The 14,394-nt window shown below is 47.1% G+C and overlaps 1 protein-coding gene across 1 annotated transcript; it reads left to right on the top strand.

Annotated features, from left to right (window-relative positions):
* Window positions 1–326: 326 nt before the first annotated feature.
* EGR1 (early growth response 1) lies at window positions 327–3,226 on the top strand. Its single transcript, XM_076350022.1, has 2 exons — window positions 327–624; window positions 935–3,226. Exons 1-2 carry the CDS (start codon window positions 390–392, stop codon window positions 2,230–2,232), a joined length of 1,533 nt encoding a protein of 510 aa, XP_076206137.1. The 5' UTR covers window positions 327–389; the 3' UTR covers window positions 2,233–3,226.
* Window positions 3,227–14,394: the final 11,168 nt, after the last annotated feature.

Below are 14,394 nucleotides of genomic sequence, written 5' to 3'. Positions count from 1 at the left end.
CAGCCCGGGGCGGACGGGGCCCCCACGGCCCGGCTTTCCCCGGTGCCAGGCGCTGACGCCAGGCGGGGTCCTCCAGCCCGCATCCATATAAGGGCTTCCTGCTTTCCATATATGGCCATGTACGTCAGGGCCGGGGCGGGCTGCGGCCGGTGGGACCCGATATATAGAGGCGGCTCCGGGGCGGGCGGGGAGCCGAGCGCTTCCAGCGGGCAGAGCCGGGGGGAGCCCCGGGCGGGCGGGCGGGGAGCCGAGCGCTTCCAGCGGGCAGCGCCGGGGCGACCGCGGCGCAGGGCACGCAGCAGGCGACGGCCTCGCCACAGCCGGCCCGTCCGCCGGGCCCGCGGCGGCGGCGCCGCCACCACCCGTCGGAGCCCGAGCCCGGCGCCCTCATGGCCGCGGCCAAGGCAGAGATGCAGCTCCTGCCACCGCTGCAGATCTCCGACCCCTTCGGCGCCTTCCCGCACTCGCCCCCCGCCATGGACACTCACTACCCCAAGCTGGAGGAGATGATGCTGCTCAGCGGCGGGGGCCCGCAGTTCCTTGCCCCCCCCGGGGCGCCCGAGAGCGCGGGCTTCGGCGCCGCCGGGGAGCCCGGGGAGCAGCACTTCGAGCACCTCGCGGCAGGTAAGCGCGCTGGCCTCGCCCGGGCGGGCGGGGAGTCCCGGTCCGCCGCGGGCGCAGCGGCGCTTGCGGGGGCTCCGCGCTGCAGCGGCGCCCCTGTCCCGGCGGCTGCGCGGGGGGATTCTCCTGTGTGCGTCAGCGGCTCCGGGCTAGCTGCTGCTGGAGACCTGCCAGCGGCGCTGCAATATGTTACACTCAATTATTAATTAACCAGAAGCAAGGATCTGGGGCTGCGCTGTGTGGGGATGGCTCGTGAAGCACTGGCAGCAGCTGCAGCAGCTGCTGGAAGTAATCGCTATTCCTCTCTTTTCAGACACTTTTCCCGACATCTCCCTGAACAATGAGAAAACCCTGCCAGAAACCAGCTATCCCAACCAAACGACGCGACTGCCACCGATAACCTACACGGGGCGCTTCTCCCTAGAGCCGGCCCCCAACAGTAGCAACACCTTATGGCCAGAGCCCCTCTTCAGCCTCGTCAGTGGGCTGGTGGGCATGGCTAATGCACCTCCCACCTCTACGCCTTCTTCATCGTCACCATCCTCCTCCTCGCAGAGCCCCCCTCTGAGCTGTTCTGTCCAAGCCAGCGAGAACAGTCCGATTTATTCGGCTGCACCAACTTTCCCCAATTCCAGCTCTGACATTTTCCCTGAACCGCAGACCCAGTCCTTTCCCAACCCCTCTGGAGCCCCCATCCAGTATCCACCTCCAGCTTATCCGACTGCTAAGACCAACTTTCAGGTGCCAATGATCCCGGATTACCTGTTCCCTCAGCAACAGGGTGAGCTCAGTCTTGTTCCGGCTGATCAGAAGCCCTTCCCAGCCCTTGAGACCAGAGCACAGCAACCTTCCCTCACACCGCTGTCCACTATTAAGGCATTTGCTACTCAGACTGGCTCCCAAGAGTTGAAGACCCTCAACACTAACTATCAGTCCCAGCTGATCAAGCCCAGCAGGATGCGGAAATACCCAAACCGTCCCAGCAAGACCCCTCCTCACGAGCGACCCTATGCCTGCCCAGTGGAGTCCTGTGACCGGAGGTTTTCACGGTCCGATGAGCTAACGCGGCACATCCGCATCCACACGGGACAGAAACCTTTCCAGTGCCGTATTTGCATGCGGAACTTCAGCAGGAGTGACCACTTGACTACACACATCCGCACACACACAGGAGAGAAGCCATTTGCCTGTGACATTTGTGGCAGAAAGTTTGCCAGAAGTGATGAGAGGAAGAGACACACTAAAATCCACCTTAGGCAGAAGGATAAGAAAGTGGAAAAGGCAGCTCCGGTCTCAACTGCTTCCCCAATTCCTGCCTACTCATCCTCTGTGACTACATCCTACCCTTCCTCCATCGTTACCACTTACCCCTCACCAGTGCGCACAGTGTATTCCTCCCCTGCACCCTCTTCCTACCCCTCCCCTGCACACACCACATTCCCATCTCCTTCTATAGCAACCACTTACCCCTCTGGCACTGCCACTTTTCAGACCCAAGTGGCCACCTCCTTCTCATCTCCAGGGGTCACCAACAATTTCAGCTCACAGGTGACCTCAGCACTTTCAGACATGACATCAGCCTTTTCTCCAAGGACAATTGAGATTTGCTGAGATTGTCTTCTGGAACAGGAGAATTCACCTTTTCCATTGGTACTATCAGACATGGAGTCTCCAACTACTCCCCCAACACCATACGTTGCAAGGCTATTTAACTTTTCTTTAAACTTCAGCTGCCTGAAACAACTGCCATTTAAGTTTTCCACCTCTGTTGAATGACTTAATTTGCATGGATTGTGGATATAAGTTCAGTATAATTTTCCCTGTAAACAATAGTCTTTTATTAGGAAGAAAGGACTTTTCATTAAGTATGTAGCCGATGTAAATTGTACATGTGCCATGGTTTTGCTTTCCTTTAGGTACTATTGATGTGAAAAATCTTTGCATATCCATATTGTATTATTTGGAATTTGCAGGGCCATATTTTGTAAATGTTAATTCTATTTCAGTGACAATGCTGTAATGAGTTTCAAACTTCTTTGGGAGCAGCACTTACTGTATTTGAGCATGTTAGAGTGATGCTATGTAAATATCACCTGATGAGACACTCACATGTGGCAGAAGTTTTGTTTTTAAAGTTAGAAGTCTTGGTGCCTTTTTGTGAAGCCTTGCTGACGTCATGCATTTGTGTGAATGGATGCTTTGCATCTTGCCTTAAAGTGAAAGGGATGTTACTCAAAGAATGTAAGGGAAAGCAGGGAATGGGTGGGGAGGGGAGCACGAGAAAGCCCTGGGGGACGGAATGTAAGCAAAAAAAACCCCCACACCTCTCAAAGTCTATTTTTGTTACAAAAATGTAAATTTATATATATATATATATATATTCAGGAGTTGGAATGTTGTAGTTACCTACTGAGTAGGCAGCAATTTTTGTATGTTATGAACATGCGGTTCATTATTTTGTGGTTTATTTTTACTTTGTAATTGTGTTTGTTAAAATGAAAGTGACTGTTTGGCTTCTAAACACATCGAATGCGCTTTCCTGCCAATGGGATATTTGGTGTACAATACCCTTCAGAAAAAAATAAATAAAATATCAAATCCTGCAGACTTCCACATTTTCCTTTAAGTTGCTACATAGGAAGACTGTGCTGCAGCAACCCTAACTCCTTGAGTGGCTGGGAAGTAACAAGTGGTGCTTGTCTCCTGGAGAAATACCCACTTAAAGAAAGGAGGGGAGACCAATCACTCCTAAGTACAGTTGCAAAGGCATGGAGGGAGCATGCAGGTCCTTGCATTAGGTGTATCACCTGTTCTTTTGAAGTAGCCACAATTCCTGTTTTCTGGCTTCTCCAGAAGCATGTGAGCTATTCTTAGGAAGAAAAACAATTCTCCCAGTGCTGAAAATGAGGTTTGAAAATAAGAATCTCAACTGTGTGTTCATAGGTAGTCAGAAATCTTACTGGATGGCAAGATAATAGAGCAGTTTCTAGGCTGGAAATACAATAAGCTCAGTCCAAATGGCTGGCTGATGGAAGGTAGCCCTGCCTAGCTGGGGGCTGTCATAAGTTCCCCCTTGACACAACATACGGCATATAAGTGCGCGGGCCTGATAGCCTTCAGTACAGATGTTTCAGCATTTATAGGAGGAAAGCACTTCCTTACATGGTGGTTTCAAATACATTTCAGGGAGTATGTGAACTTTCTGCAGAGCGAGTTCAGAGGAATTTGCACCCATGAGAATTGGTGGTGCAGGTGCAGGGGAGGGTTCTGGTGTCAGACCTTTCAGGTGGGCCCTCTACAAATCACTAATGTTTAGGGTTGTGAGGAGCTGGGATGCAGATCTAGCCCTTGGTGAATGCACCCGGCACAGTGTAAACTGGCAAGCAGTCTCTGTCGGACACAGCATGCCCTAATGCTTGCCAAAATTGACCCCACTGGCTAGGAAGGGCAACCTGCTGAAGCCCCTGGGCTAGTCCTCCTTCTTGGGGATGCAGCCCACCCTGGCAAATGGCAGCAATTCTGGAAGGTACCTAAGAGCTGAGCAGTCGGTAAATCCCAGTCTGTTGTCTCTCAGGCAGGACTGTCCTCAGCGGGCTGGGACAAGCTGTGAGGAAGGGCCTGTGCTGCTTTGTCTCTCTGCTGGTTTGTGCCTGCAGTGCCAGGTGTGGTCTGCAAACTGCTAACGGTGACTTTGCAGCTGGCCCTGCTGGACCTTTTCGGAGAAAAGCACTAGCTCTTTTCAACCCAAGGGGCTCCAGCCTCCGGCCAACACAGATTGACTGGGCAAGCTGAATATGTGGCTTCACACTGTCTGAGCACGTAACCCATGTCAGAAGCCACAGAAATCCACTTATGGGAGATGAGACAATGAAGAAGGGCCTTCAAATGTGATGCTTCAAAGAACGAAGCAAACAATATTATGTAAAGGTAACCACAACATTTTTTCCCCACCTCCGGTTCCCAAAGTCAATGGCAAAATAAACAGTTGGACTCAGCCCAAGCCCATTCTGATCTGTGGGCACTGCTCTGCTCAGATATTTAGAATAGAATAGAATAGAACAGAACAGAATAGAATATTTCAGTTGGAAGGGACCTACAACGATCATCTAGTCCAACTGCCTGACCACTTCAGGGCTGATCAAAAGTTAAAGCATGTTATTAAGGGCACTGTCCAAATACCTCTTAAACACTGACAGGCATGGGGCATTGATCACCTCTCTGGGAAGCCTGTTCCATTTGACCACCCTCTCAGTAAAGAAATGCTTCCTAACGTCAAGCCTGAACATCCCCTGGCACATTTGAAGCAGTCCCATGTGTCCTGTCCTGTCACTGGATATGAGGGAGAAGAGATCAGCACCCCCTCCTCTCCACCTCCGCTCCTCAGGAAGCTGTAGATGTTGCTATCTTTTCAAGCTGGGCTCCACTAACTCCTGGTCTAGCCTTCTGGAATTGTGATTGTGCTGACCAAGTGGGCTCTCAAGCAATGCCTGATGAGCCTGAGGGTGCCCCAGGTTCTCCAGAGCGCTTTGTACAGAAATGAGCAGTGGTGGTAATTGCCACACCTAAAGGGGCAGCAAAGAAGATAGGTGCTTTTTGGTGCATCGTGTGCAAAGTGGACCGAGTCAGGCAGTGTTGCAGGGCTATACAGGAATGAAGACCAGAGCACCCTTTCTAGCAGCAGGGCATGTCTCTGATGTCTGGCTAGCCACCTCTGCACACAAGACTGGCCTGTGGGTGCCAAGGCAGCAGTGCAAGGGAGATGATGCAAGGCTGCTCTAGCTCAAAGAAACGCTGGTCCTACTTGCTCCGTGCTTTCTCTACTTTGTGAAGGTAGATCCTTTCAACTTGTGGAGGCCTCCAGAAATCCACCCTAATCCTCTCCCCCCTGCCCGGTCACCTCCTTAGGCCTTCTTTTGAGGGTGTTGCAGTCTTCCTTTAAATGGAAGAATTCTGTCCTCTTACAGCTGTGGGCATTGGTCACTGGCACTCCGCAGGTAGCAGTGTCCAACTGCAGGGATGTTCAGAGGCACTGAACCAGGTGTGTAGGGTTACCGTTGGCCCCTGATTCAAAAAGCAGCATAGCTGAGTAGTGCAAGCCAGCAGTGTTCTGAGGGAAGGGCTCAGTTCCTGTGCACTGTAGCTTGCCTGTCATGGCCTGCAAGCTGGCAAATGACGCTTCCCGTCCAGCTGGGGGGTCACTTGTCACAGTTGCATCTCATTGCAGGAAGCTCCCCAGTACCATGGAGCCTCTGGTTTGGGGGGAAAAAAAAAAAGTGTAAAAACTGTTGACATATGCTAAACAGGGCCACTTTCATGCAGATACCCTTTGGTGTAACTTCCTAGAAAGCACTCATAATTTAAGCTTTGGCATTTGGTCTAAATTGCAGCGACTTGTGCTTTGCATTTGCCGTCCCTGTTTATAACATAAAGAAAAGAAAATGCATGGGGTCTTTTGCTCCTACTCTTTCCATGGCCTTCGTCCCATAAAATCAAAGCAGATTTCAGGGTTGAGAAAGCATCGACTGTACATTTTCTACGAGATCTTTTCGTTTGCCGTTGGCCTGAAGAAGGCAGGATTTCTGATTCTCAAAAAGTTTGCCCCTAGTCTAACTGGGAGCCTCAAGGAGGCTGTTCCCAGGGAAACAGCAGATGTTGCCATTGGCCGGGGAAACCCCTCGCCTTCCGTGCAGATAAAGGCCCGAAGCCGCGCAGGATGTGCCGCGGGGGGAAGGAAGCAAAGGCCTCTTGCTTTTCCAGTCACTGGCGGAAAATCCATTTGCCTGAACTAAACCTCGGCTGTTTGTGATTTGAAGCCCAGCTTCAGATCTGACCACTAGCGACGGGACAGGCCGTGCGTCACCGCTGGCGGCAGCCCAGCTGGTCGCGGGGGGCACCGCGGGGACACGCCGCCGCCGTGGCGGAGGGCCGGGAGCGCGCCAGCGGGCGGGGCCCCATCACGCGGCCGCGGGGCGGCCAAGGCCGAGCGGAAACGCCGCTCCCGCGGCGGCCGGAACCGTGCCGACCATATTTGGCGTTTCCTCCGCGCCTTTTATGGCACTTCCGAGGCCCAAAAAAGGCGTTTCCTGCTCACGCATTCCCGGGGCTGCGCCGCGGAGCTGCCGGGAGCCCGCCGCGGAGCTGACCCCCTCCCCTCCCCTCCCCTCCCCTCCCCTCCCCTCCCCTCCCCTCCCCTCCCCTCCCCTCCCCTCCCCTCCCCGGGGTGCCCTGGCGGGCCGCGCGCTGGGGCCGGCCCGGGTCCCGCGCTAGCCACGGGCGGCCCGGCTGACGGCTCCGGGCGAGGGAAGCCTCCGCACCGCCCAGGGCCGAGCGGCAGGCCTGGGGCCTTTCGGACGCCCGCTCGCGCCGCGGCTGGGCGCTGCCGTCGGAGTGCCTGCGCTCCCAAGGACCGTTGGAGGGCAGGCAGGCCTCTAGCGTTCCCTCGCTGCTGGGTGCCGTTGCGGTTTCTTTAATAGGGACTGAGTCGCTCTGTCTACACGCCTCCGAAGTAGGTAGGATGCAGTTTGACCTGGGGAATGCTGAAGAGGCCAGTGCCCTTGTCCACCCAGGCTTCTCTGTAGAGCCTTTCCATGAGCTGCTGTTTGCGTGGGGAAGCGTGGACAATCCTTGCCTAAGTGGCTGTTTTGTGCTTTAATTACTCTAGAAAAACTGATTCTTCATTTTTCTTTCCCTTTAGAAATAAGGAGATAAAAATTAGCTCAGGCATACTTAAAGAGCCTGGTATCACCTGTGGTATGCTGTGTGGCCTGTTGCATTGTGTCCTGTTGTGTTCTGGAAATGCTACTGGAGAATCCATATAAAACTGGTGAAATGCAACTGTTAAAGCTATTTCTGTTGCAACTGTGAATTGCTCTTACCAAGTAGGTCATGGGCCCTGGCTGACTGAAGAGATGAGACTTAACAAGGAGAATAGAGAGCTGTAGACAGAGACTTTGGAGTGAAGAGGTATGCGATCACAGGCCTTTCTTTCCTCTGGGGCTTTCACTGGTACATGTCTGGACCACAGGGACTGATTGTGTGCATCCAAGTAAGACCTCAAGGAACCCTAAGAAAAATAAGTTTGTAGACTCTAAACTGGTAGCTGGGGGCTGAAGGTGATCTGAGCTGCAGTTGATGCCCTTAGAAGACCTGCCCCCAAGCACGCCCTTACCATTGTCGAGTTTGACTAAAGCTGGGTGGAGCAGTTGAAGGCTGGCTCATGAGGAATGTCTTTGGCCCCTTCTAAAGCAAACTGTTAACTGGGTCCAGGGTATTGGTTGACCTTTTTGGTATAAGTGGCTGTTCCTTTCAAAATTTTTCTATTTGTGGCCCAGTAGACTCTAGAATTCTCAAGAGTTATGAGTGGACATAATATAATTATGAAGAGAGCTTGGCTGATTCTTGAGCTAAACATTCCATGTTTTTACCTGTGTACATTATTTGAATGTAACTCTAATAAGTACTAGTTAGACCTAGAAGGAAGGTTGTGTGTTTTAAAGTACATTGAGACTCTAGGATGAAATATGAGCTGTAGCTAAAGAACAAGAACTTTTTAAATAGTTAAGTTGTTCTACTGTAATCAAAGTGATTTTGTTCTTAAAAATCCAACCTTGACTGATAGACTTTAATGATTTATGGTCTCTACTTGATTAATGAAGCTCTCTCCTCTTAAATAATAGGCTGATGCTTATACATAGTGTCTAGCACTTTGCAGGATTCAATTTCTGATCATTCTTTGGCACTGCCATAGTGAAAATGATGGGTAGTTAGGCAGAAGTAACTACATAACTACAAAAAGCATTATTAAAGCATCCTTCTTGAACTATTTTTTTTAATAAGCATATAGGCTTATCTTTTTGTTCTGTGAGCTTTTCATACTACTTTTTTTATATCTCCGAACACAAATGATGATACACAATGACACTACCAGTAAAAATGTCAATAGCTAAAAGTTCTGCTATCCAGTGTCCTCTGTAAGGTTGACCTGAGTAATATGACCTGACTTCTGTTATTCTGACTACTGTGATAATGGGCTTCCCCTGTAACGATACAACTGTTGGTCACAAATAGACCTGCGGACCTCAGAGTTGGAGGGACAGAGAGACAGAAGTTTGATTTGACCTTTAAAAGGTGGTGAATGCCTTCAGCCTCTTGTGAAGATGCAGTTAAAACTTTTAAGCAGACTGAGCATTACTTGTTATCTGGTGGTGGCTATTCTTCAATCTGACAAGATTGGTTGGGGATGACTTTAGAAGCCCTTGAAAACATGTTAGGTAATGAACATCTAAAATGTGTTTATCCCAATTGCTGTGCTCCTTTGACTGCACAGCTGTGGGTAGCCCTCAGGTTATCTACCTGAATGTGCCCAGCTGTGTACTAAGTCACTGAGCTGCCTGGTGCATTCTGTGGTGTTCTGTGGGCTGAGAGTGTGAACTGGAACTATGCTTCCAGGTTTGTCTGCATATACAGCAATTCTAGTCACGGCAGCCTTGGGGAACCTTCAAAATACTGTAAACACACCTTAGTAAAACCTAAACATTGGTCAAAGAAATGTGATTAAGTCCTGGAAAATGAATGTTCTGGAGTGAATGAGTTTAGTTTTACCACTTTTAATAGTTTTGACTACGTTTGTCTTTGGAATACCTGAAAAAACACTGGAGCATGAAGAAATGAACGGACAGACTTGAGTAAATCTTATTACAGATTTCCTAGAACAAAACATCAACAGTGGTTCTTAGAATACTGTCTAAAAGGTTTCTTCCTAATTAGCTGGAGAACTGAACTTGGAAATATCTTTACATATAGTTGGAAATCTGACACAAAGTTGAAGGAAATGTACAACAGCAGCATTTTGATCTGAAGATTCTTGTGATTAAAGATCTTGGCCATGGTTCTTAACTTCTATTTGTGTAAATAAGCTTGAGAATTATAAGAAACTCCAGGTGCATTCAAATGAACTGGAAAGCAGCTGTGAGGCATTGAATTTAATGGCAGAAGCTGTCCACATATCTCATGTTTTTCCTCAAGGAGGAGGGCCTTTTGTGGACAAAACCAGGCCACCTTAGGTGTTGTAACTGTGGTTGTAATATGTCAGAGATCTCTGGGGTCATAAAGTGAACACATGATGATCTTTTTTAAAAAGCATGCCTACATTAAAATACAGTAGTTAATAAGCAAGGAAACATTGATGACATTTGTTAAAGGAACTGTCATACTCAATCAAAAGAAGTTCAGTCTCTAGTCTATTGTCTGAGGTAGCCCTGGAATATTCTTCTGGTGATTGTGACCTGTGGCTGATAAATTTCATGAGCTAGAGCCCGTGTCTTTGCACATTTATCTAACTTTGTCCAAGTGATTTATTAAGCTATACAAAGTTTTAGCATTCACAATATCTGATGGAAAAGTGAATTTTAGCATATCCAGGTGCTGCATGGAGAGAGGGGTGTGTGTGTTTAAACTTGCTACTTCATAACTTCATTTGATGCCTCTTAAGACTTCTATTACAGAAGGCGGTGAATAATACCACTTCCACGATAGCTACAGAACTGTCAGTCCTTTCCCAGTTTGTCTCTTTCTGGTTGAAGGAGGAGAGTCTGTTTTGTACAGCAGGTGATCTGTATCTCATATCATCCTTTTATGTACCTTTTGTCATACTGCTCTCTCGTTTCTGAGAGGTAGAGGCCTGCACCATACACCATATTTAAGATGGAGGAACGATGTGCATTAGTTGTGATGTAATTTTTTTTTTCCCTTCTATGTTTTCTCTTCTTTTCCAAGTATTTCCAAACCTTCTATCTGGCTTTTGAGCAATGAGCTTTTAAACTTATTAATTATCAAGATCTTCTTTGGGTCATAACAGTTCTCTCAGAGACCATCATACAATGTATAATGTTCAAACTTTGAACCCCCATCCCCTATGCCTGTTTGTTCGGGCTTTTTTTTTTTTTTTTTTGCATTATCCACACTGAAATTCATCTGCAGCTTTACTGTCTGTTCCCACATTATTGTTAGCCCTTGCAGCAACTCTACAGGAGCAATTTTTAACTACACAGAGGGACATTGTTAGAAATCTCTTGTCGCCTCACTATTCACCTGACTTTTTCAAATCCTCCGTAAGTATGGTTTCCTAGGGCTAAGCAGAGATCTCTGCACAAGTCTGCTGGCAAGTTTTGCCCAACTATGAACTGACCATTTATTCCAGTTCTTTCAGCCTTTTTAACGAGTTGCTTCTCTGGGGGAGAACTGCTCCTGTTGTCCCACACAACATAGCTTAAGAGCCTTTGGCAAGGGTCTGTACTGAACAGTTTCTGGAAATCCAAATACAGTTCATTGGGTGCATGTCTCATGTCCACATGTTCATTGATTATTCCAAATAATTCTAAAGGATTTGTCAGGCATGAATTTCCTTTACCAAAACCGTGCTGACGTTTTATCTACATTTACTACTTACTCATGTACCCACGAATTCTTCTAGCTAGCTTCTACTGGTATGCTTCTACTACCATGTCTGGAATGGACATAGGATTTATAAGCCTGAAGCTTTCTGAAACCTTTATAAAAATTCATGTTATGTATGGTACCATCCAGTCTCCTGATACTGAGGTAGAACACCACAGCTATTATGCTTGTTATTTCATCCTCAAGCCACTTGAAGGGATACCATATGGTGTAATGACTTGTTGTTATTCATTTTGATGGCTTATTCCCTTCTGTAAACTATCCTACAGACAATTCAGTTTAAAATATTCTGTAACGCAACTCCTGTAAAGGAAATTTTTGGCACAGGAACTTTTCCAAGTTTGTCTGAAACAAAATGACTGCAAAAATCACTTTTGGTGCACTCCTTATGTTTTGACCATCAGTTGGCCTTATGAACTCTCTGATAGTTTCACAGTCCCTGATGCAGCTAAGAAAGGAGTCATCAGTTCTCTTCCTGTCTGCAAGTTGTTTTCCCCAAGCCGTATTTCTGGCCTGCCATACTGTGTTTTAATACGACAGTTTGTGACCACATCTATTTTCTGCATTTCAGCATAACTTCTGCTTTTTGAGGGATGTCGTTCTTCCCCCCCCATGTCAAAATAATTATTTTGGATTGGTTCTTAGCCTTTCCTAACGGGCAATAAAGCACGATTGCTGATATGATGTCTTCAGATAGTTTTCCTGTCACTAGAAAATATTTTTACTTTTCTAGATGCACCACTACTTTCTCTTTATTTAAAAGTAAAGAAGTTTGTTAACTCCCTTTTTGAAACTATGCCCCATTGTAGTAGATATCTGGGTTTTGTTGCTCTTGCAAGGACGTTGAACTGTTCTTGTGTTTTGATGAATGCTGTTCTATGCTTTACTTAGGAAAAGAGAAAAGTTTGTGTGTATCACCCCAAACCATGTGCTTTTTAACACTTGTTGGCTTTTCTGTGATTTTTAGGTTAAACTTTCCTGTGCCTTTTTTTTTTTATTGTAAATGTCAGCATCCTGGTTGCACGTGGCTTATGATGAAGGGCGTGCCTCCTGTATAGGGTCCTTCTATTTTAAAGATTTCTGTAGTTCCTAGTGATTCTGAATCCCTCTTTCTTGCACCATTTTTTCTAGCCATGCATGGTCACTCTGCATTTCTGGTCCTCTGGTAGTGAGAGCATAAAAAACCCCAAACAAACAACAAGCAAAAACTGTCAGGGAGGCCTTAGCCAAAATATGAAATTGAAGACTAAGGCCTCCCTGACAATTTTTTTTTTTAAACGGACTAAGCTTTCTTTCCAGAAACTGTCCCCTTTTTTTCCACCCGTTTGTATCCACACAAATAAAGACTAATGCAGCTTCCATAGCATTTCTAAAAAGTCTGCCCAAACTCCTCTTCAGTTTCTATTTTCTGCACTTGGCTGACAAGTCATAATCTTAGGTAGTCATACTGCTGATAATCACATTGCATGTCACTGCAGCCTACCTCTGTCTCCCTTATGATAGGATCCCTGCCCTCAGGTGGTATCCTCAGCGATAAAGCCTTTGCCTCCTGAGGAGGCTCTGCCCCAGAATCGTTCCCTGTCATCAGGCTTGCACTTTCTTACCACAGGACTTTCTTCCTCTTTCACAGTACAGGTGTTGCCAGCTTAAGCTGCTGTCACCGAAGATGTCATTGAACAGTCTCCCAGAGTTCCTTGGCCTCAAGATCCAGACTTTTTCCATGAGGATCCTGCACTGCCTGTGTCCTGTGCCCTTGGGGCTGGTAATTCTACAACTGTTGGTGCAATGGATTTTGAATCCATTTGATGTGATGTGATGGAGGCGATACTGGGAGTTGTAATACCCATTTTTTTCCCCGTTGCACAGGTGTCTGTCTTGCATCAAAGTCATTTAGATGATCAAGCTATGATAATGGAAGTTTGTCAGCACAGTTAAGGTTTTGCCCATAATTGTCAAAGAAGGTGGATGGGTTTATAAAATATATATAAAAAATAATAAAGAAATCTGCTTTTTTTTAAAACAGAAATCAGCTCTAGAAGAGAACAAAGCTGGCTCTACCCAGAATGAGTAAAGTAAGCTAGAAGAGATAGTGAAAACTGAATGCCTCCTCCAATTAGCTAGCTACACATTTTGCCATTTTGCTATTATGTTTCTTGATCTACCAGAGGATGCTCTCTTGCTTAAACAGAATTTGACAGGACATAAATGCATATAGGTTCCATTAGAAATATCAAACCACGCAGTATTCTTGCAAGTTGGGTTTTATAAGCTCTTCTGTCTGAAGGAGACAAATGCTCAGAAGCAGGGAACATGCTTCCTTTTCTGAAGCAGGAATGCTGGACAGAAAGAAAGGTCTTCCGGAGGTGGTATTTGTTGGTTTTTTGTTTGTTGGGGTTTTTTTTAGGGCTGCTTTTTATATCTTTTCAGGGGCTATTGCAGTTCTAAGAGAGGCGAAGGAAAGTCGTTCTAATGCACACCGTCTGTTCACAGAGTTGGAAGGCTGGCTACCTAACTGCAGTGACTGGCAGGACAGGAAGTGCCAGGGATTTTGCACTTTTCCTCTAGGATGGTGGTAGCTTATGATTGCTTTTGAGGGCAGGCATAGCCAAGTGGTAGTAGATGAAAGAGTTATGCTCAAAGTTCTTTTGTGCAGGCTTTAGAGGTTTCTGATAATCTCTCAACTAAGAGAGAGCAGCTTGTGTCATACTCGTGTAACTGAGCTATTTGGCTTTTTCGGAGATGGCGCTAATAGGCTTTAGATACTAGTGTCCGTATGCTGCCACCTTATGTTTAGAAACAAAAACAACTGGGATGTTCTTACTAGGAAATACCTATGTTAATAATGTGTAATGTATAATGACCTTGTAACTGTAGGTCTAGTCTTGAGTATGAAAACAATCATGTAAAGTTATGCAGTTTGGGTTCCTTTGCTTTCCTTTAGGAATCTGAGACTAAGGCTCTTGGTTGTTTTTTGGGTTTGTTTGGGTTCTTCACCCCTCCTTCCCCCCCCCCCCCCCCCCCCATTTTTGTGTGTGTATTTATTCCTCCTTCCCAATTCCTCCCTGAACTCGCAAGGAGTAGAAAGCTGTTTTTGTGGGACACCCCCACCCCCTGCCCCGCTTTTAAATTACTCCAGACATGAAACACTGTATGATCATACTGCATTTGCTACAACTTCCTGTGGTGCGTTGCCAGATGTTCTAGCTGTCCTGTAATGAAAGCTTATCCTGAATGATGGAATCCACTCTGAGGTAGAGGAGGACAAGCCTGCATAAGGCTTATGCACCACCTAAACTGTTATAAAGTGAAAATAGCGCT

The sequence above is a fragment of the Aptenodytes patagonicus genome, chromosome 12 (assembly GCF_965638725.1).
Source record: "Aptenodytes patagonicus chromosome 12, bAptPat1.pri.cur, whole genome shotgun sequence".
NCBI lineage: Eukaryota > Metazoa > Chordata > Aves > Sphenisciformes > Spheniscidae > Aptenodytes > Aptenodytes patagonicus.
This window is presented reverse-complemented; position numbering and strand designations above follow the sequence as displayed.